Genomic DNA, 23,498 nt, shown 5'->3' with positions numbered 1-23,498 from the left:
CACTTGAGTTCAAAAACGATTCTAGTCTATTACAGTTAAGTCCTATGAATTTTGGTATCATCAAAACAAGGGTTAGGATATTCCACAAGGTTCCCAACACTCACCATCCGCCGAAGGAGCAAAAGAATTTGCCCCCGCCAACTGTTCGATTAAAAAACCGCCCAAACGCCATAAAGAAAGGAAGATGCGGGAATGCCTCATCGCATCCGGAGTGTCGCCGTCGCTGGGAGAGGCATAAATGCGCCTGTGCTGACGTCCCCTGCAAACCAAGCCCTTCTCAGCCGGTATGTTGCCGTCGCTGAGAGAGCCACACACACACATGTCGTGCCAACCCGTAGGAGCAAGAAGATGGTGGAGCAAATAACTTCTCTCAGCCGGAGTGACACCGTCGCTGGGAGAAGCACGATCTCTTAATTGCTTCCAATAGCCGTCAAGCCAAACCCAGTAGCAGCAAAACTCACCATCAACCGAAGAGGTAATAGAGGGTGCCCCCGCCAACTGTTCGATTAAAAAACCAACCAAAAACCAAAAATAAAGGAAGACGCGAGAATGACTCATCGCAGTCGGAGTGTTGCCGTCGCTGGGAGAATCACAATCGTGACTACACTGACAACCCAAATCAGCCTTATAACCCCAAAAATCCTCGAGGCAAAAGCGGCGAAGCTCGCCACCAACCATAAAAGAAAACCCCCCCAACTGTTCGAAAAAACTTCTAACTAAGAACCTAGCAGCCCAGGAGAAACTGGACTTAACCAGCCACCCCGAGAAGATGAAAAACCGATCCAACAACTCCGTGATTATCTAATCATACGAAGAAAACTATGATTTGTCATATCCTAACGAACCGCAAGTTTGATGGCATCTATTTCCGTCGACCACCAGCCTTCCTCCATATTAGGCGCAGCAAGAATATCAACGACCTTGTTCCCTTCTCTGTAAATATGCGTAATATGAAGCTGAAAATCACTCAGAGAAGTAATCACCTTCTTCCAAGCCGCTAAAAACCTCCAAGGAACAGATAACGAACGCGAGTGAAGAAGCTGAACGATATACGTGGAATCCGATTCAATCCACAGATAGTGCCAATTACGATCATGAGCAAGACGAAGAGCGGTAATGACAACTAAAAGTTCTACTTCAAAAGCATAACCAATCCCACCATTAATGTGAAAGCAGCCACGAACCAAACTAAATTTATCCCGGAACACACCACCCGCAGCAATCTTTCCCGGAGTTCCAAGAGCCGAACCATCGGTATTAACCTTAATCCAATCACCCGACGGCGGCCACCAGTAGACGTTAATAAAATTCGATGGTGGAGCCGCGCGCCCCTTAATGCCAATATTTCTCAAAATACGAAGATCAGCCCAGGAGTTCTTCATGTGCCCAACCTTAGTGAAATTCTGCTCAATCTCAAGGAAAGACACTCTAATGAACTTGATAGCCTGCCTGTAATCCCAACTGTCATCTTCAAAGATACAAAGGTTTCTTTGTCTCTAAAGAAACCAAATAAGATTAATGACCCCAGCCTTCCAATAAGCTTCAACTTGCGAACTGAAAGCACTCTGCCAAGCGTCCACCAGGACACTACCAATATCTGGATCATGCAACATATGAGACATATCGAACCATTGAAGCAACTCCTGCCAGATTGGCCGAACACGAGCACAAGTCCAAAAAATGTGAGAGATAGTCTCCTCATCAGAGAGATAAAAAGGACAAACATTCGGCGTGATCATACCCTGTTTAATAAGTCTATCAACTGTTGGGAGTCTGTTATGTAAAACTCGCCAAACAACCAACGAACGCCAGGTAGGAATAAAACTTTCCCAAAGCCAAGAACCCCATCTCACCTTAGGAAATGGATGACAGTGATGAGCAAAAGCTAAGACAGCGGTGACCTTCCCATGGAGAGACGGCTTCCACAGCCTAATATCATCATCATCACCAATGGGAATCAACAAAATATCACAAACCACGTCTGGAAAATTCTAAACAAAACTGCTAGTGAAATGCCAAATACCGTCATAAAAATAGTCCGCCACAGAATAAGTCAAAAACTCCATAGCATAATGTGGCACTCCACACTTCCGAGCGATCTGATAACCTATCCAATCGTCAGTCCAGAAGTTGGTATCAATCCCGTTCTCGAGACAACAATAAGAGTCATTAATCAACGGGGAGATCTCCTGACGCAAACCAATCCAAACCGAGGAAGGCGCAGTTAGCAGCTTCACCTGCCCAAACTTCGTGAGATAGCGTTTTCGCATGATTTCCATCCCAAAATCCTGTCCCCCAATAATATTCCAGGCTCGTTTCATGAGAAAGCATTTATTCATCAAAGAGAACGAACGGATGCCCAACCCACCCTCCTCTTTAATAGCGCATACCCTAACCCAAGCCACCGGACACGAAGGCGCTTTTTTAGTATCTACAGTCCAAATAAAGTTGCGACAACAACCATCCAACTCCTTGATGAGAGATTTAGGCCATCGGTAAACCATCATAGAATGCGTAATAGAACTCTGAATAACAGATTTGACAAGACTAATCCTACCAGCCATGGAAAGGTGCCGACCCCGCCAAGTCGAAAATTTATTAATAATACGATCATGGATGCTTCTCAAATAGGAGGCTCTAACCTTGCCCACGAAAAGCGGCACACCAAGATAAACAAAAGGGAAGTTGCCAATCGAGAAGTTTATAATATGACCAATAGCACGACGAAGAGGGGTGGTAACCCTGTTCGAAAAATAAATATAGGATTTCTGAGCGCTACAAATCTGGCCAGATAAGGAACCGTAAAACTCCAAAATGTGTTTAATCGTCTCAGCATTACGGACCGACGCCTTACAAAACACTAAAATATCATCTGCATAAAGTAAATGAGTCGGAAAAGGATTTTCCCTACTCATGACCATAGGGGAGAGATGACCAGAGGTGACACAATTTTTGAAAAGAACACTGAGGAAATCCTCGGCAATCCCAAAGAGAATAGGAGATAAAGGATCGCCCTGCCTTACACCACGAGGGCAGGAAAAATACTCATGCAGGCGGCCATTGTAAAGAATAGAGAAGCGAGCAGAATGCAAAATGATCTCAATCCAGCGAATAAAAGTATCATCATAACCGCTCACCTTAAGCACCGAAAGCAAGAAATCCCATCTCAAAGTGTCAAACGCTTTTTTGATGTCGATTTTACAAGCCATATTAACACCTCCATTAGTTCTCTTCATACAGTTAACACCTTCGGAACCCAACGTAATACAGTCGTGGATGGACCTACCACTAATTAAACCAAACTGGTTATGGCTGACCGAAATAAAAGCAACCTCCCCTAACCGACTAGCCAAGATCTTAGAGATAATTTTGAAGAAAAAATTGGAGAGCAAAATAGGCCGAAGATCCGCCACAGTGCTCACAACATCCTTTTTGGGCAGCAAAACCATAGTGCTAGAATTGCAACTAGTCGGCAAATAAGATTTCCTAAAAAATGTACTCACAACCTCCCAGATATCACCTTTGATAATCGCCCAACAGTTCTGAAAAAATTTCCCTGGAAACCCATCTGGCCCCGAAGAGCTATTCGAATCCAGACCAAACACTGCCGCCGTGATCTCTTCCTCAGTGGGAATACGTACCAGCATCTGATTCTGGTCATTGGTGATGACTGGATCAAGAACCGCCTCAAGCAAACCAAAGTCCAGCGGATCATGCAACTCATCTTCAAACAGCGTGGAAAAATACTCAACAATATGCTGGCTGATACGATCCTGGTCATATTCCGGGTCTCCCTGAATTGACAAATGAGATATGATATGAGGTTTCTTCTTATACTTTAACATAGCATAAAAGAAAGCAGAGTTACGATCCCCGTCGTTGAGCCAGGCGACTCTACACTTTTGCTGAAGCAAGGCATTTTGTCTGGCCAACGCCGAACCAACTTTAGCCTGCAGCTTAACTTCTTGATCAAAAAGCGGTGAAGTATAACCAGAGGTAGCAATCTGATTCTGAATTTCCAACAACTCATGTTGGGCGTCCGAGATCATGCTATTAACGTTACCAAAAACCGTCTTATTCCAGGTTTTTAACTCCTCCCTCAAACGTTTAAGTTTAACCATCACCAGATAAATGGGGCAGCGAGTATGAACCTCCTTCATCCAAGATTGACGCACCAAATCCTGGAAAGAACTGTGCATAGTCCACATATGCTGAAATTTAAAGAATCTAGGACCACCTTGCTGAGTATTAATACACCGTAAGACAATCGGAGAATGGTCCGATGTAATGCGAGGGAGATTTTGAGTATAACAAGAATTCCAAAGAGCAGCAAAGTTGTCTGAATAAAGCACCCTATCCAGAAGAGACTCCACATGAGAGGGCATGAATTTCCGACCAGACCACGTAAACCTGAGACCCACAGACGGAGATTCAATCAATCTAGATCTCGCAATAAACTCACAAAAGTCCTGACAAGACGCCGCATTCGGAAGACAGTTACTGCTACGCTCATGAGCGCCCTTAACAGCATTAAAATCTCCAGCTACAATAATAGAATCAGTATTCAAGCTAAGGATGTCATTCCAAAGTTGACGCCGTTGGATATAGTCATTAGAACCATGAACAATCGCCACCAAAAACCTGTAACGCGTCCAAAGACAATTCACAACTACCAACTGCTCAGAAGAAAAAACAAGACTAGTAGAAACATCAGGATGCACAAAAATCCAAATATTCGAACGCTTTTGATGTCTAGTATTCTGGTGACACGGAACCAAATTTAACGAGCGCTAGAAAGAATCGTCAACCTTATGAAATCTCCTCTTAGGTTCCACTAAACCCACAATCATCGGAGAGAAAGAACGGCAATGCTCCTTGAGCATAAGTTTAGATTCGTCCGAGAGACCCCGAACGTTCCAAACCAACAAGTTCATAAAAGAAAAATCATTGAGTGGATCGGCCCAAGCCTTCCACTTCATCAGCCCAACTCTGTGTTGACACATTATGCATCGAACGCGCACTCGGGTTCCCAGCATTCACGATAGTATAGTCTCGAGGTTGATGACCTGAGCCCAACTCTGTGTTGACACATTATGCATCGAACGCGCACTCGGGTTCCCAGCATTCACGATAGTATAGTCTCGAGGTTGATGACCTGCCGCAATCGACGAAGATAATTTCTGGTTAATGTAGTCAATCGTTTGAGAGCTTATCTTCTGATCATTTTTTCGAAGACGCCCCTTTATACCACTATCATTCATTGGCTTTCTTTTCTCAGTTTTTGGCGGTCTTCCCCGCCTCTTTTGTTGCTCCGTCTCCTTTCCAGTGATAGAAGGAGTGCTGTGAATTATTTGTAAAAAGTTGTCTCCTCCCGAATTCTCGGTATGATCCTGAGGTCCATTCCCAGTGTCACATTTCTTCTTTGACTCATCATGATTGGGGTAAGTGCTTTCCGTCATCTGCCGTGATTTTTCCAACATATTTTTGTCCCCGGTCGTAGACGGACTCCTATTTTCCGCATCCTCAGACCCTTTCTTGTTACCCACCTGCTCTCCAGCCGAAAGACGTAGAGGACTAATGTTGTCGATAACCCCGGTCCCAATATTGTCCAATCTGTTATTTTTCTCCTCTTTCTCATCAAAGATAGCCTCCACATCCTCCTCATCCGAAGATGAGAGATCGAACCCATTTGGTCTTCGTGATGCTTCTCCAAGTTTTCATAGATTTTATTCACCTCCTCATCATCCAGATTAACCAAGACTGAAGCTAATAAGTCATGGCCATAGGTATTACCATTGCTGCCTTTCGGATCAGCCTCCTCCATAGTCAGTTTGTGAAAACGATTATCAATAAGAATATCGTCATGTTTTGCCACCCATTGTGGCTTAACAACATCAGATAAATGGTTTGTCCGAACCTCATTTTCCTTACTCTTGTTTTCCATCTTCTCCTCAGAAGAAGCTTTACCCTTTTCCTGATTATTAGTGGCCTTTTTGCATTTATCCAACGAATGTCCCGTGATGCGACATTTTGAGCAAAATAACGGGAGCTACTCATAGCTAAATTCAACGTAAAATGAGCCCTTATCACAATGAACTAACAAAGTCTCATGCAGAGATAGAGCTAGATCAACTTCCACGAGAACTCTAGCATAGTGGCCAAACTCACCTTTAGCAGATCCACTATCAATTTTGATAGGTAGACCTAAATACCTCGCAATGCCTGCTATAATTTCCGGATGCCAACAATCAACTGGCAAGTAGTAGATTCTCACCCAAATATGACATAGAGGCGAAATTTCCCTGTAAGGGTCAAAATTTTTGGACCATTCACGTATACGAATCGAGCCTGAAGAAATCTCCCATAATAACTGCTTTCGAACTCTGGCCTTGTCCTCCGCCGCAGAAAACTTCATGGTGAAGAACCCTTTGCCCATGGGGATAAGTCTCCAAGGGTTCTGGATTTGCCAAGTCGTATGAAGTTCCTGTTTCAAAACATCACAAGGTTTAGTTTTTTCACCTTTCTTGAGCAGCACTCTTCCAATGATGGCATGTGAGAATTCCGAAACTTGTTTTTGATATAAAGTCGAAGGAATGGAAAAGGAAGCGATGTCTCCCTGAGTATCAGGTTTTAGAGCCGAAAAATTGTGCGCAAGGATCGCTGGTTCACTCTTTCTTTGTCCCATGATAGCCGCGTAGGAAGGTTTGGGGTCATCAACAACAGGAACCGCATCATTGGCGTTATTGGCAACTGTAAAAACCCTAGTCGAATTATGAGTTGGCGACGGAGACCTGGAAGCGAGTTGAACAGGTTTATCCCTTGAAGGTTGGTCGAAATTGGAAGAGATTTTAGGAACAGTGGGCTGTTTGGCTACCGGAGAAGAACTCGCGGCCAAAAAATTCATGGCGGCGGACATGGGATTAACGTAGGGTTTTCTTGAGAGTCGTGCCTTCACCAAAATATGTATACATATTGTTATATGTATGTGTGTACTCTTTTTTTTAGGGGAAAGACGAACACATGTATGCGTGTAATCTTGATGTGCTAGATATGCATATATATATATATATATGTACTGCACTTATTTTTGTTGTGGGAAAACCCCCATCATATACTACCTTTTAATGATCATTTTAAATATGTTATTTTAATAAGCTTAATGCTTCTTTATATAAGTATATATACGAAAATATTTATAAGTGATAGTGATGATAGTAAATTTAAATATAAAGGGATATTTGGTAGTACATTTTTATTTTTACTCATGTATTATTTACTTTATTTTAATACGCAAGTACATACATACATACATATATGTATATATATATATATATATATATATATATATATATATATATCTAATTTCTTCTTCAAGATTATTTCCAAAGTTTTGGCTACTCGCTTGAGCGCGATTGCTGTCGATACCGTCACTCACAATCAGTTTGGTTTTATCAAAGGACGGTCTATACATGATTGCATTATGTTGGGATCTGAGGGTGTTAATTGCATGAAACGGTCGCATGGTGGTCGTAACATGGCGTGCAAAATTGATATTACAAAGGCCTTTGATACTCTTCGGTGGGATTTTCTTCTTAATGTGCTCCGGGTTCTTGGTTACAATGCTCGTTTTATTCAGTGGATTGAGGTGATTCTTAATTCTGCTCGTATATCTATTCTTTACAATGGTCGTACTTGGGGTTATTTTCCCTGCTCGCGAGGCGTCAGGCAAGGCGATCCTCTTTCTCCCATTTTGTTTGGTATAGCGGAAGATGTGCTTAGTAAGTTCTTTTATAATTGTGTGGATTCTGGACATCTCACGCCTATGAGAATGGTTGTTAATCGGCCCTTCCCTACTCACTTATTATATGCGGATGACATTCTTCTTTTTTACCAAGCTTCGACCGCCAATGCTCAAACTATTAAGAAAATCATGACGTATTATGGGGATATTTCTGGTCAGATTTGCAGCACTGAGAAGTCTTGTGTCTATTTCGTGGACAAAATTCCGGCTCAAGATCAGCGCGCCATCAGAGGGATCCTCCAGTTTGCTCGGGGTACTTTTCCGTTTGTATATTTGGGGGTGCCTATTTTTTTCGGACGTGCTCGGGCCAATCATCTGAGAACTATTCATGATCGCATCCTTAATAAATTCTCTAGATGGAAAGGAGCTCACTTATCTATGGCTGGTCGTCTCTGCCTTATCAAATCGGTCATTCAGAGTTCGTTAACTCACTCTATGATGATTTACCGTTGGCCTCGTGCGCTTCTTAAAGAGTTGGACAGGAAGTGTCATAATTTTTTGTGGACGGGCAATATTCAAAAGGTCGCGAATTGCCCTGTCAGTTGGGATAGGGTCAGCGCTTCATGGGAAGAAGGAGGACTGGGAGTTCGTTCTTTTGGCATTTCGAATAGGAGCTTCCTTATGAAATTAGCTTGGAAGATTATAAAAGGGGTGGATTTCGGATATGATTTGATACATATGCGTTATCTTACAGATCAGAGTCGTATCCGTGCCTCTACGGCCTCTTCCTCGGTGTGGCTTGGCGTTCGTGAGTAGATTGATGAAATTGTTGATAACACTTATAATCTTGTTGGCACAGGACACCTCACTAATTTCTGGCTGGATGATTGGATGGGCTACTCAATAGCTGCCAAATGCGGAGCTCCCCATTATATGACCTTTGTCCAGTCTGTTGCGGATTATTTCTTTGAGGGCATATGGCATTTCACTCAGGAGTTTGTCAACAATTTTCCGGAGATTGTTTGTGATATTCTGCTCACGCCGATTGGGGATGACGCCGATACGAGATTTTGGAAGCCTGCCTTACATGGGGAGATCACTGCTAAGCTTGCCTTCTCGTATCTGGGCCATAAACATCCTAAAGTGTTTTGGGGTGAGTGGATCTGGGAGCGGTACATTCCTACGCGTCGTTCTTTGATTTGCTGGCGAATTATTCATAATAGGCTGCCCACCTATGATAGATTGATTCGTCAAGGATTGATCATGCCTAATTTTTGTGTTTTCTGTTACAATCATCATGAAACGGCTGATCACATCCTTTGGAGCTGCGACAAGGTGGCACAAGTTTGGAAGGAATTCTTCACTTGGTTCCATTATGAGAAGGCTCTCGACTCTCCGGATATTCATAGTATGCTTGTGGATTCGTGGAATCGGAAGCTCAGCACCCAAGTCGGTGTTTATTGGAAAGCTGGTATCATTACTCTGCTCTGGGCGATTTGGACCGCCTGTAATAATTGCATCTTTGAGGATATGAAATGGAGTGGACAACAAATTCTGCATACTGTTCGAGTGGCGTTTCTGGAGATTGAGGCCAACTTCTCTCATCTGGGACATATTCATAATAATTGGACTGACTACACTATTATCCGTGCTATTGGTATCTCATCTAGGAATGCGCCGCCACCAGATATTATTAATGTTCATTGGTGGCCGCCAGGTGCTCATTGGATAAAAGTTAATACTGATGGTTCGGCTCACGGGGCTCCCGGTAAGATATCTGCGGGCGGAGTCTTCCGTGATAAGTGGGCTTGGGTTCGAGGATGTTTTCACGTTAAAGGGAATATCGGCTATGCGTTTGAGGCGGAACTTCTTGCTGTTATTCATGCCATTCAGATCGCCCATCGAAGAGGTTGGTTACATCTATGGGTGGAGACGGATTCCAAATATATCGTCCAAATTTTGGGTGGTCGTTCAAGTAACGTTCCTTGGAAGTATATGGCTACTTGGCGCGAGGTTCTTCGCCTCCTTCCCGAGTTTCATTTGCAGGTCTCTCATATCTTCCGTGAGGGCAATAGCGCTGCCGATATTATGGCTAATAACAGCCGGGAGGAAGGATGGTGGCCTTATGAAATTGATGCTATTAAAGATGCGGTTCGTCGGGATATGTCTACTCATAGTCATCTTCGTATCAAGCATTAGTCTTCTGGATGTTTCAATCTTTTTGGCTAACAATTTGTGCGTGTTTACCAGTTGGGTTTTTTCTGTTGTTTGGAATCGTCTTTCAGTCGTTTCTTCGAGCACGTTATATGCGTGGCTTTTGAGCAGGTGTTTTTTCTGGGTGTGGTGGTTTGGGGCGACTGTCCAGTTTTTTATCAGTCCCTAGGTGCGCTCGGGATTGAGGCTGGTCCGAGCTCGCCCTGTTGGTTGCTCTGCGATGGATGGTTCGCTTCATCGGTGGAGTTTTACTTCGGACAACGAGATCTGGTCAGTGATGCGTTGGTTCCGGCTCTTTTGTGAGCTTTTTGCCTCCTGTTTTGGTTGTGTTCCCCTGGTCTTTATCGCCTCCTGCTTTTGTTCCTTTGGGATTGCTATTTTTTGGGATTGGATTTTGAGTTCTCGACTGCATTCCTGCTTAGTCGATCGTAACTTTGCTGTTGGGGTTTGCCATTCGTCTATTAGCTTTTGGTGTTCTTGCAACGGTTTATGGGTCTACCTTATGATCCCTCCCGATCCAAGCGGTGAGAGGTTTGACTGCTGTACGTGCTGTCTCGTTTCTGCCGGTCTGGTTCTTTCTTCGAAAACTTGGAATACGTTGCGCTGGAGTTTGCGTCTGGCTTGTGTTTGTGGTGTGTGGAGTTTTGGGGCGACTGCTCAGTCTTTTTTCAATCTTCGGGTGCGCTCGGGATTGAGGCTGATTTGGGTTTGCCATGTTGGTGGCCCCACGATGGAGGTTTTCTCTCTTCATCGGTGGGGAATTTCTTCGGACAACGAGCTTTGGTCGGTGATGCGTTGGATCCGGCTCTTTTACGAGCGTTTTTTTTAGAATGCCTTTTTATTAGCTGAGTTTGCCTTTGTCTTCTCTTTGAGGACGAATCTGATCGAGCATATGGTGGCCTTTCGGGGTGGCTGGTTTTTTGTGTGTTTGTTTCATTCTTGATCTTTTTTTGCGCGTTTGCTTCGCTTAGTGTTGGGCATGCCACTTTTGTTCTCTGCTTTGTGTGTCTTGGTGCTGGTGTTAGTCTTCTTGTTGACGTTGTTTGTTTTTTCTGCGTTTGTGAGCCGAGATTATTTAGGGGTGATGGTGAGGCCGGAACTTCTGAAATAATCCTAACTCCGCTTATGAACACTGGGTCCTTTAGACGAGTACTCTTTTTCCTCTTTAAGGTTTCCCTTGTTGGGTTTTACTTAAAGAGGTTTTAATGAGGCTGAGCCCTTAGTCTGCTCTCTTGTTCTTTCAAGGGTTCTTCCTAGGTTTTCTTTTTTCTTCTTTTTTAATAAAATTCCAATTTAATAATATATATATATATATATATATATATTTCCAGATCCATGCGTATATATGAGTTTTATTGTCTAGAGTGCTATATTTTAATATTCAAATTCTTTTATAAATTTAGTTAGTCAGTCGTGTATGTATTGTTCAAAAGTTACGTTTTAATAAATATATTTAATAAGTTAGATTTAATCCCAAAATACATATTTTAAAATATTTAATAAGGTATATGCATTGTTAAGTACTAGTAGAAAAGATGCTATTTTTAATTTTACATGTTCATGTCATCATGTGCATTCATTAGTTAAGTATATTTTTTTATTATAATTTTATAATTCATTTTAGTAACGGCGCGGGAGACTTGATTATTTAATTGCGAGTTTTGCTCAAGAAAGATTAAGGTGGGGTTATAACGTTGCATTTAAAATTTATCCTTATTATACGTTTTACTCAATTTATATGTGTGAGAAGCAGGCAGAGCCTCTGGGCTATGAGACATAAAGTTATAACCTACGGGTTATATGAGACATAAAGTTATAGTCTACGGGCTATATGAGACAGAAAGTTATTTAGCCTTCGGGCTAAGAGACAGAAAGTTATTGCTTTCGGGCAATATGAAAGAGCAGACAGTTTTCATTGCACTTATATTTTGTTGTGATTCTTATAATATGGATAAATGCACCCCACTGAGTTTATTGTACTCACCCCAAAACAATATATTTTTCAGGAGATGACTTGGGCGATGAGAGGCGGGGCGAGTGATGGTCAAGAATAAATAAGAAATAATGTTTTATTTTCATTTAGAATAAAGACTCAGTTTATGATGTTTATTTACTTTTCTTTGTTGGATTTGGGTTTTAGTTATTTAAATATTGAAATCTTATTTTTTTAATCAAAGTACTTTTTTTCTAATAAGAAAATTGGGGCGTCACAGTCTCGAATAGGTGTATGGGGGGATACACCTATAGGCTATTTTTAAAGATGAAACTTGAAACACAAACTGACTCAACCTTTTTATTTAAAAGAGTCTTATCAAAAGAAGGTTGACGACTGATACTGAATACTCTTCAGTAAAGAGTTATCAGTTAACTCAGAGACTTTAACTGATACACGTAAAGTTTCAGTCGAGTTTGATGAACAGAGAGATGTTATGAATCTTACTAATTATCCGAAGATAAACCAGTTAGACTAATAACACACGCAGCGGAAAACTTTTGTTTCGAAATAGCCTGTGAGATTAATCACGTTGTCAGAAGTTAAGTTTTTCTTTGCAGTTAATCAGTTTTCAATTTAAGAAAGTTTGAGCACAAGTAAGAAGGTAAACACTGAAAGCTGTAAATAACACAGAGATTTTTTCGTGGTTCGAAAAACACTTCCTACATCCACGGTCAGTTGATCAGACCGACAACTTCACTGGGCATGTGCTTACGGGTGCACAGCAAACCTGAGCGTGTGCTTACGGGTGAACAGCAAACCTGGACAACTGAAGATCCTATCTTCAGTACCAACACACCTGGTTGGATTTATCACTCTTAGCGCACACTGGGCACTAAGATCTCTTCGAAGACAGAGCACTGGTCTGAACTCCTTACAACTCAAACTCTCAATTCGGTTGATTGAAAAGAGGTTCGAAAATTTGCCAACTACATTACAAAGAACAAGTTCTCTGTAATCAGTTATACCTAGGCTTTGGATATACAATATTTGCCTAAGTTCTAAGAGAATGTATATAATCAGCACTGACTGATTTTTGACTTTGTAATTCTCTTCTTCGATTCAAACTTTGGAATGGCTTCGAATGCTGAGTAACGAATTCGGCAGCGTTTCAGCTTATGTAGTTGAATCGGTGAAAATTGAAGTGATCCTCGAGCTCTATTTATAGGAGACGTCTTGAGTTCGAACAGTTCTAGTCTATCACAAGTGAAACCAAAGGATTTTGGTATCATCATCAAATCTAGGAATAGGATATTGCATTAAGTTCCCAATATGCGCCCGCGTCTCAGGCCACGTGTTTGCTGGGTTTGACCTCGTTTTAACAAAGTTTTGGACCAAAAATCAATTTTCACTTGATTACTCCAGTATCTGATACCCTGATCTACACTTGAAAGTTTCAAGAAAGAAAATTTAGCCTTTATTTTCTAAATTTCTACATTGTGGATCCTGATAGAAAATAAGATTTGTGGAGTCAAAGCAAGAGATAGTGAGATCCTGCAATTTTTCTTACGGATTTTATTGTTGAATGATTTTATTCTCCATTTGTTAGGTCCGGAGGGTCTCGAATAGGTGTATGGGGAGGGGGGAAATACACCTATAGGCTATTTTTCGATCTTTACAAGAGATCAAAACGAAACTTCAAACACAAACTTAAACAACCTGTTTACTGAAAAGAGTTTTGACCAAAACAGGGTTGACGACTGATATTGAATACTCTTTAGTAAGGAGTTATCAGTTAAGTCCAAAGACCTTAACTGATACACGTAAGGCTTTAGTCGAGTTCGTTAAAAAGAGATGTTATAAATCTTACTGACTATCAGAGGATAGATCAGTTAGACTGATAACACACGCAGCGAAAAACTTTTGTTTCGCAATAGCCTGTGAGTTAAGCGCGTTGTCAGTCTTTAGGTTTCTCTTTGCTATTAATCAGTTTTCAGTTTTATGAAGGGAAGAACACAAGTAAGAAAGTAAATACTGAAAGTTGTAAATAACACAGAGCTTTTTACGTGGTTCGAAAAACACTTCCTACATCCACGGTCGGTTGATCAGACCAACAACTTCACTGGGCAAGTGCTTACGGGTGCACTGCAAACCTGAACATGTGCTTACGGGTGCACACAACCAAAACAATCGAAGATCCAATCTTCAGTACCAACACACCTTGTTGGATTTCTCACTCCTCGCACGCACTGGGCACTAGGATCTCATAGAGACAGAACACCTTTCTGAACTCCTTAGCAACACAAACACTCGATTCAGTTGGTTGAAGGGAGGTTTGAAAACTTGCCAACTAAACTTCAAAGAACAAGTTCTTTGGAGTTAGTTTGACCTACGCTTTGGATAAACAAGGTTTGCCTAAGGTCTAAGAGAATGTATGTAATCAGCAGTGACTGATTTTTGACTTTGGGATTCTCTTCTTCGATTCAAACTTTGGAGAGTCTGGGCTTTAGCTGAGAAACAATTTTGGTAGCGTTTTAGCTTATGTCGTTGAATCGGTGAAGATTGAAGTGATTCTTGAGCGCTATTTATAGGAGAAGTCTTGAATAGATCCGTTGGCGGAGAAGGTCTTCAAGATTTCTTCCGTTAGAGAGTAATTTGAACTTGGACTGAGGTTTTAATCTTCGAGGTTCCTTGTTTGGTGAGAACGGCTATGTTGAAAAACAGGACATGCGACATCTCTTAAAAGGTAATCACCAAAGATGAATGACCTCTGCAGAGAAAGGACGATCTTGAGATCTCTGCATTTAATGCGACTGTACTTTTGGAGTGCGTGGCTTCCTTTAAACGTTGGAGGTTCAGTCCAAGGAAGAATGTTTAACTGATACTTGACTTTAGTATCAGTCCACTGATTCCACGTGGCTCGCATTAAGTAATCAGTCAAAACTGATTCTTCGACTGATGCTTCAGTCGACAACTTCAGTCTTCAATCTTCAGTCCTTCGTTCTTTAGTCCTCAGTCTTCAGAACAACAACTAAACTAGAAAAAGAACTCTAACACTTGAGTTCAACCAGTCCTAGTCTATTACAAAAGAAACCTATTGATTTTGGTATCATCAAAAGAAGGATTATGATATTTCATTAAGTTCCCAACACCATTGTTTATAGTTTGTTAGCTTACATGTCTATGTGTGGCTAGTATTCTCTTATCCTAGGGTTAGGAAGTAAACAGATGATGGATTTCTGATTTATTTGATTTGATTAAATGAGACTTGTTTTTTTACTTTTCATATGCTTGTGCTTATTGTATGTTTAATTGCTTGATCACAAATTTTGGAACATGGAATATACTAGTCAATATTAGCCGAGAGGACTTGAGACTTGTGTAAGGACTTTAATCATAGGAGCTATTGAGGGTTATATGTTTAAGTGTGATCTGATGACGGTAACCTTGCATATAATCTACGGTTTGTATGTCACGGGAGTGAGTATAGACTAAAATTGTGATTATCTTAGGAAGAACTTGTCCTTTATTAATTAATTGAATTAAATTTATCCGATTTCCTGAATTTGTTGAAACCAAAGCCTTGTGATATTTTTATCTTCATATTTTCTCTGATCTAGCTTATGCGATTTTATTCATTTCGTATTTATTTTAATTGTTAAACCAAATCAAATTTTCTATTCATTTAGATAGATGATTATAGTATAGGATATTACTCACTTTAGTTTTCAATCTCTGTGAAATACGACCTTACTTGCTGATACACAATTGCTCCCGTACACTTGCGGTGTGAGATAAATTAGCAAACAGAAAAAACGTAATATTTTATAACATAAAGTAATCCTATATTCATCCCTCATAGATCTCAACTTTATCCAAGGTTGAACAAAATCTATAATTAATCTAAACTAGATTAATCACAACTAACAAGACAAGAACTCCTTTACAGCTAATGCATCTGCCTAAGAAATTTTCTATCTAAACTTGATGAATCTTCGACTAATCAAGTAAATCAACAAGATAAGAACTCCTTTACCGTCTATAAATCTGCCTAAGAATTTTTCTATCTTAACTTGATTTATCTTCGACTAACCATGGTGCAACATTGGCAGCAGGTCCCGCTGGAGTACAGCTCGAGTTGGCCCAGCGCAGGAGTTGCTCTTATGATAATGAGATTTTTTTTTAATTATTTTGTGATGGACAATGTATAATAAAATGAGGCAAAATGAGATATACCCTTTTTGAAAGATGAAACATAAATATACCAACTTTTTTCAAAACAATAAAATCTACCCATTTAGGACCCTTATTTGTAATTCGCGCATTGCTCGACACTGAAGCGTCGAGCACTCAAGTGTCGAGCGTCGAGCATTGAACTGTCAAACATCGAGGTGTCGAGCAACTGAGAACTGTCTAGCAAGGCGAGCAATAGTTCAAATTGAACTATTGCTCGACACCTCGAGCATCGCGTGTCGAGCAACTAAGAACTGTCTAGCGAGGCGAAGGCGTCGAGCGTCGAGCGTCGAGCAAGGCGGAGATGTCGAGTGTGGCTAGCAAGGGATTTGTTTGGTATTTTCTTTTTGTCTTAAGGGTATCTTAGTCCTTTCAACCTCAAAATGAGTACATTTTATACATTTCTTTTATAGTGGGTATATTTTTGTTTTTTGTCTTTCAAATAAGGTAAAAACTACCATTAACCCTAATAAAATTGTGACTAGTTATTGATTTTTTTTTTCATTTTGCATACTTGCTTATTTGTTGGTCAAGTTTTATACGATGTCATTTCTATTTAATTATACAATACGTCAACTGCTCTATTTTTTTCACGCAATTATAACTATGCCACGCAAATATATTTATATCAAGCAAACATATTTTTATGTCATGTCATCATGTTCAAAAATGAACTAAGTATATAAAATGAAAAATAAATAAATATATAATTTAAAATTAATATACAAAGTACTAAAATTTATTAAAATTTCGATAATTTATACTCTTCGTCTACCAAAAAGAATCTTATTGTGTGCTGGACATATATTTTAATAAAATTGTTATAACTTGAAATAACAATATAATTTATAATAGTTATTAATAATATAAAAAGTAGGAATAAATGTGTAATTCTTTTTGGTGATCAAATAAAAATTAGTTGGCGGGATTACAAAAAGAAAGAAAGTAACGGAGTATACAATTAACCTAAACTTCAAAATCAAACCCATCCCAAAACCCTCCTTTGAGGCTTCCCTCCCTCTGGAATCCACTCTCGCACGCAGATACACACAGCAGCTTGAGAGAGATGGTGGTAAGATTGAGTCTGTTGAGATTTGGATGTCGGAGCAAGCCGTTACTACAGATTGATGGCTGCCGATAGCCGATCTCCGAGAGGCGGCAAGCATTTGGAAGTCTTGGGCTACTATAACCCCCTTCCTTGTAACCCTAGACCTTCAATGTCTGAGATAGTTATTGATTACGGAAGGATGCGAAATGTTTGATTTTTGTTGTTGAATGGATTGGATTCCCGAACTTGAAATAAATTTCCTCCGGAATTCGACAAAGTTTCTTTGTGATTATCGTCCTCAAATTCTATGCGCTTCACGCGGCCGTGTGATTCCGCACAAAAAGCTGATTGCAACTGCAGTTCTCTGTAGAGAGGCTAATTAGTGTTTGATTTGCAAAATTATGCTGGTCAGGATGGCGGTAAAAGAATGGGAGTTAATTTTGACAGAGTGAAGTAAGTGGCTTTATAGTAGTAACTTTAATCTTGTATTGCCATTCTTTTTCTATTGTTTGTGCTTCTTTAACATACGTACGCTCAACTTCCCCATCTATCTGTTGAAGTATTATGAAGAACTTGATATCTTGTTGAGTAGTGCATTGCAGACTTATTACCTTTGAGAATTTTCTGGCGACATCTGTTTCCTTACCTTTTGATTTGCATTATTTTGTCACAAAATGATGTCTAACATTCGAATTTTGGCCAGCTAGTGTGAGAAGATGCGATACTCTCCAGTTATAGGTTAGGCAGCTCTGTAATTAACTTAACTTCCATTTTTCTGGATATCGCTCTTGTCCATGTCCCTTGCCTTGTACTATTAGCTGCTCGTCGGTGGGCCAGTTTGCAATTAAAAGGGTTTTATTGCACTCTGAGAAGTAGTCTACAAATCTTGCAAAACACTTTCAGTTATGACATTTAATATTGGCATTGACATCATTACTTCTTAGGTTTGTTCAAGCTTCCGGGGATAGTAAAAGAGTGCGTCTTTGCTAAAATGCATGAATGTTCCCATATCCTGATGTCTCCAATCACCTATACAGGTATTGACTTTCAGTTGGTGCACAACCCCCTGATTCTGTTCAGCGCCTTCTCTTTCGAGCAGGCTCGTTACCCCTACCACCCATGCTAGCAATGGGAAGAAAAGTAGGTCCAAGAGACATGCGCCCTAGTTGATCCACTGAGTGGGCGTGTTATGACAGAGGCCAAGCAAGATAGTGTTGTAAAAGGGAAAGCTGGCGAGGTCTCGAGTTCAAGTTCTTCACATGTCAAGCCTAAGATATAAGTTTGTAGGTTGGTGACCTTTCTGTCATGTATGCCTTCCCTGAGTCCTTTGTTGCTAATTGGCATATGCAATAGTTCATTCCAAGGTACACTAATAATTAAAATATTATGACATTAGTGCCAAACTATCTTCTATCTAGTTTCTCATTTGTGGAATTAGATCATAATCAGCATCACTAGCTGATTTGATAATTGTGATCATCATGTATGCTGTATATCTGCTTGTAAATTAGGAGTGACCAATCTTTCCTCTGTAGGTGGGCGATTCAAGTAAGTTTTTGAAAGGAGGCTTCTTCAAAGTTCATTTTTGCTATATCATATTTCTTTCATCCTTCCTTTTTACCTTTCCTGTTTGGGTGATTGGTGTTTGGTGATCATTCAGATCTGGACATCAAACTCCTCTCCTCCGACATGCTGAGTTTCCGTATGCTTCCAAAATCAATCTTGTTCAAGATCTACAATGAATTTTATTTAGGTCTATTGACAAGAAAATGGGGTTGCAGATAGTGACATTGCCTATGGTGATGGTATGTCAGGTGCTCCTTTTTATCGCAAAGAAAGAGATGCATGCATCATAATTAATTCCACATTTCACAGATTCAACAGCAATTCCTTGTAGAAGGTTCTGGCTGTGTCTTCTTTTGTTTTAATTGGACATTTCCCTTGTTTTATTTGGGTCCAGTCTGTGTACAGGAGGGCCGTAGCACAGATGCCCAATTACAATCATAAAACTAAAAGAGGCACTTGTTTATATAACCCGGGGCATAATTATGATTAGTGTCTGAAAAATATGATTAGACAGATTAAGGTTTGTTTATCTTACCTTTTTAGTTCTCTTTTGTTGAGGCTTGAAAGAATGAGTCTTACCTTAATCTGGGCCAGTATTAGAATAAAATACGATATCAGAATAGAAGAGAAAGAAATGATTCAAGTGAAATGGTTCAGTTTTACAGATGATCCAAGTTAGCAAATTCGAGATTGCGAAGCCTGGATGATTTTTATTTTTCTCATTATCCTTAAAGAAAGTGGAAACAATGGACTTAATGAGACTGAAAATAAATTTACATCATGGTCTAATATCAACCTCATGCATCATACTCTTTTTTAACAAAGAAAGGAAGGTGGCGAAATTTGAATCCTTGATATCGCTATGATATTTTAAATTTTAATTTATTTATGATTTACAGCGTTAAACTGACATAAAGTGTGTCTGATTAGTAACGATGGCCAATTAGATAATTACTAGATTTTTAAAATATACTCCCTCCGTCCCATAATAAGTGGCCATATTCTTTTCGGCACGGAGATTAAGAAATTGAGTGTTATATGTTTTAGAGTGTGGCCTACAATTGTTGACCAAATTAGTGAGTAATTGTTGACTTAATTAAAGTAATTTTGGCATTTTTAGAAAGTGGCCTACAATTGTTGACCAAATTAGTGAGTAATTGTTGACATAATTAAAGTAAATTTTTGCCAATTTTAGAAAGCAGCCACTTATAGTGGGACAGACGAAAAAAAAAATGTGGCCACTTATTATGGGACGGAGGGAGTATTAAAACATGGCAATCTGGGCCCTATAAAACCCAAATAACAATTACAAGAGGCCTACCAAAAATAAACAGATGGAGCCCAGTCCATCATACCTCCAAAGTGTTAACAAATATCGCCCCCGCCATTTTCGTTTTATTACAAGATTGCCATCCGTAGAGTCACGGTCACCGTTAGAGGCAGAGCAACCAAAAGAACCACGTTGCGTTCCTTTGGCGCAAAAACGGGAATCGAATCTGAGGCGCGACACACGACACAAAAAGAAAAGAATAACGTTGTCCACCACTTTCTCTCTCTATACATACACCTATCACATTTGCATCTTTTCTTAGAGAGAGAAAGTTTCTCTCTCTATACATACACCTATCACATTTGCATCTTTTCTTAGAGAGAGAAAGTTAAGACTAGTGATGGCATAAAAGCTCCTCCTCATCAGCCTAGCCTTTTGAGTTCTCCATACACGATAGGTAGGTACACTGTGAGACGGACAGAGAGAGTTCCTGTTATATTTAATCTGCCTTTTCGTCTACATATTTAGAGAGAGAAGGAAACTGCACTGTTCTGCTTTCTAGAGAGAGAAAGTGAGGTGCTCGGATGGGGAGTTCAGGGCAGGGGCAGAGCAACTACGATCTGTCGTTTAAGATCCTGCTCATCGGAGATTCCGCCGTCGGCAAGAGCAGCCTGCTCGTCAGTTTCATTTCCAACGTAGTAGACGATCTTTCCCCTACCGTAGGTATTTGTTCGTTTCTAGTCAAGTTGTGGTCGCAGCTTCCAGTTTGTTAGCTGACAGATTTATGATTTATGCAATATACAAGTGAAAATCATTTGAATTTTGTGAGAATTGTTATTGAATTTGATCCTAGATTTGTTTGTTTTTTGTGATTCCTGCTAGAACGATTCGTCCAAGTTGATGCAAAACAGGGATTTCGGTTATTGTTTCTTTACTTGTAGATAGTTAGGTGTTGGAGCTATTTTGGTAGCGTAGAAACTGTCTCGTCTGCTGTTGGCATTCTTGTTCTGGATCAAAATAGGCATGATTTGTCGATCCTGCCCTGCGGCCTTCGTGGGCGCGATATATGTGAATATTTTTTAGCATGTTGGCTGGTATCTTGTTTGAGATGTATGAGTAACCAGCAATTCTATTTTGGTCAAATTATTTGAACTTTACTTCATTCGCCATTGTCGTTTTCATGCAACCTCCGGCTACATTTTTATCTTAACCTTAGGCAAATATATACTCCATAATGTAAATGCTGCTTTAAATAATTTACAAACTTGATGTTCTCGAGGTAGATATTTGAGATTCTAACTTCTAAGCCACTAAAATAAGTGGAGGAATAGCCGCCATCTTATGGCTAACGAGATGTTGCTTCTAGAATTATTGAGTTGTTCAACTAAGAGCCCCTTCTTATTCATTAATATTTTTGTGATATGCAATAGAACTTATTCCCATCAACTTTATGGTTATCTAGATTCAAGTTACTCAATGAGAATTACTTTTTACTTTTGTTGTATACTTCTGTTTTTGTGGTTGTCACACTTTAATTGAAAATCTAGGCGTGGATTTTAAGATCAAGTTTCTCACAGTTGGTGGGAAGAAACTGAAGCTTACCATTTGGGACACAGGTAATAATTTTTTAGCAATCTTGGCTTTGATTTAATCAATTTAAAAAAGAATTTATAAGTAATTCTCGTGCTTCTTTTTTGTTCATTCCAAGATTAAGATGTATGATGACAATGCTTCTGTTATTTTGCTTCTCAACAGTGAATTTACTATTTCTTTTGCAGCTGGGCAAGAGAGATTTAGAACGTTAACAAGCTCATATTATAGAGGTGCTCATGGAATCATTCTTGGTAAGCCATGAATGAACCAAGAAAATTTAATGAGTTTTACCTGGTTAAGAATCTTGGGATGTTCTGTTATCGACGTTAGATTCTATTTCAAGATTTTATTGTTATCGATATAAGGAAAAAATGTTGATGCTCCCAGATTTTTATTTTTCACCAATTATCAGCGAAAGGGGTAGGGCACCTATTTCTGCTAAAATATAAAATGCATGCATCTCTTCTTCCGGTTTTTTTTTTTTTTTTTTTTTTTTCTCACTTTTTTAAGACACCGCTCTTCATATCTTGCCTAGTTTAATCTAAATCCCTGACATCCACTAGGATTCTATGGTTAATCACTTGGATAACCCATTTCGGAAATTGGCACTTCTAAGTTTGAGGCTTGGAGCAAATGCAAAAATCTGATTGAGAACATGAAAGTAAAGTTTTAATTCACTATTCATTTGAAAGAGAAAGATAATTGGCTATAATTTCCACCCCCCTTAGTTTAATCTGCGGGTGTAGCTTTGTGTTCTTTTGGGTCCTCTTGCTCTCCAGATTCTTACATAGAAAATCTTAAGATTTTGATATCTCACGGTTTCGATCGGTTGACATCTTGTTGTAGTTTATGACGTTACAAGAAGAGATACATTTACAAATTTATCTGATGTATGGGCTAAGGAACTGGAGCTCTACTCCACTAATGAGGATTGCTTAAAGATGCTTGTTGGAAATAAAGTTGATAGGGTGAGTCCTTTTCTGTCTTCCTTTTATCCTTTTGGTTTACTTTTATGCTCGCGGAATATGATTTCAATACATGATATGTTGTTTTGCCACTCTGATATAATTAGCGTTCATATTTCATTCACTATTCTATGCTAAGTTTAGTTCAATGTTCTCAACGAGCACGTTCCATTCCAAGTTCTTTCATCTGTTGCAAGGGACTCAGCTGGGCTGTTATCTGTTTAAACACTTTGTCACGTTTGATTTTCATCTTGCTTATTTTCTGTGTACTAAATGCTTCTTTTTGACGTTTAGGAATCTGAACGAGTTGTTAGCAGGGAAGAAGGGATGAGTCTTGCAAAAGAGCTCGGATGTCTGTTCTTGGAATGCAGTGCTAGAACTCGAGAAAACGTTGAGCAATGTTTCGCAGAACTAGCATTGAAGGTAGCCAAATACATTACAATCTAAAGAAAAGACGTTTAATATGGGGGGTATCAAGGCCGGAAAATTTGTTTTTGCTATCGTCTCTGTTTCGTTTTCATAGTGAGTTTTTTTTTTCTCCTTTTCCTCTCAGATAATGGAGGTGCCGAGACTGCTCGAAGAAGGATCAACGGTGAAGAGAAATATCTTGAAACAGAAACAAGAACATCAAACGCCTTCCAGCGGTGGTTGCTGCTCTTAAAATCGCAAAAACAACATTTTACATGCTTTCTCAAGGGCAGGTTTCAAGTTCAGAATGTGTAAATTATAATTTGCTTCTTTTCCCTCTATTGCTTTCGTGCTACGGGTGGCACCATGTGTACGTGCTGCTGTTTATTGTAACAACTGTTGGCTCGTGTAAAGTTGTTGACCGGTTTGGTGTTTTTGATCTCTATTAGTTATGTTGAGGATACACCTAAATCAACGCTTTTTACGTCCTCATAATTTGGCTTTTATGTAAATGCATCTTTTGCTTA

The 23,498-nt window shown here is 39.8% G+C and overlaps 2 protein-coding genes, 1 long non-coding RNA gene and 1 pseudogene across 3 annotated transcripts; 2 read left to right on the top strand and 2 right to left on the bottom strand.

The window, feature by feature from the left end:
- Positions 1–836: 836 nt before the first annotated feature.
- Positions 837–5,944, bottom strand: LOC130998369 (uncharacterized). The gene is made up of 7 exons (XM_057923790.1): positions 5,794–5,944; positions 5,067–5,704; positions 2,643–4,676; positions 2,024–2,525; positions 1,854–1,981; positions 1,548–1,643; positions 837–1,496 (listed from the first exon to the last, which is right to left on the bottom strand). The coding sequence occupies exons 1-7, from the start codon at positions 5,942–5,944 to the stop codon at positions 837–839; spliced, it is 4,209 nt and encodes a 1,402-aa protein (XP_057779773.1).
- Positions 5,945–17,058: 11,114 nt separating this feature from the next.
- On the top strand, positions 17,059–18,760 carry LOC130998368 (30S ribosomal protein S16-2, chloroplastic/mitochondrial-like; annotated as a pseudogene).
- Positions 18,761–20,194: 1,434 nt separating this feature from the next.
- Positions 20,195–20,930, bottom strand: LOC130997846 (uncharacterized). The gene is made up of 2 exons (XR_009093231.1): positions 20,359–20,930; positions 20,195–20,302 (listed from the first exon to the last, which is right to left on the bottom strand). It is a non-coding gene; the product is annotated as an uncharacterized LOC130997846 (long non-coding RNA).
- LOC130997843 (ras-related protein RABC2a-like) lies at positions 20,226–23,498 on the top strand. The gene is made up of 6 exons (XM_057923274.1): positions 20,226–20,728; positions 21,553–21,621; positions 21,784–21,849; positions 22,445–22,566; positions 22,858–22,986; positions 23,117–23,498. Exons 1-6 carry the CDS (start codon positions 20,590–20,592, stop codon positions 23,222–23,224), a joined length of 633 nt encoding a protein of 210 aa, XP_057779257.1. The 5' UTR covers positions 20,226–20,589; the 3' UTR covers positions 23,225–23,498.

Source organism: Salvia miltiorrhiza, chromosome 8 (genome assembly GCF_028751815.1).
Source record: "Salvia miltiorrhiza cultivar Shanhuang (shh) chromosome 8, IMPLAD_Smil_shh, whole genome shotgun sequence".
NCBI lineage: Eukaryota > Viridiplantae > Streptophyta > Magnoliopsida > Lamiales > Lamiaceae > Salvia > Salvia miltiorrhiza.
The sequence above is the reverse complement of the archived record's forward strand: the minus strand, read 5'-3'. Positions and strand labels throughout refer to the sequence as shown.

Excerpts from the sequence above, each read along its gene's own strand:
- LOC130998369 (XM_057923790.1), bottom strand. The coding sequence starts at position 5,944 with ATGGAAAACAAGAGTAAGGAAAATGAGGTTCGGACAAACCATTTATCT. Across the intron at positions 1,644-1,853 it reads ACTGTCATCCATTTCCTAAG|GAGTTGCTTCAATGGTTCGA; the intron begins GTGAGATGGGGT and ends CCAATCTGGCAG. Across the intron at positions 1,497-1,547 it reads AGAGTGCTTTCAGTTCGCAA|AGACAAAGAAACCTTTGTAT; the intron begins GTTGAAGCTTAT and ends TGGTTTCTTTAG.
- LOC130997843 (XM_057923274.1), top strand. The coding sequence starts at position 20,590 with ATGGGGAGTTCAGGGCAGGGGCAGAGCAACTACGATCTGTCGTTTAAG. Across the intron at positions 20,729-21,552 it reads CGATCTTTCCCCTACCGTAG|GCGTGGATTTTAAGATCAAG; the intron begins GTATTTGTTCGT and ends TTGAAAATCTAG. Across the intron at positions 22,987-23,116 it reads TCGCAGAACTAGCATTGAAG|ATAATGGAGGTGCCGAGACT; the intron begins GTAGCCAAATAC and ends TTTTCCTCTCAG.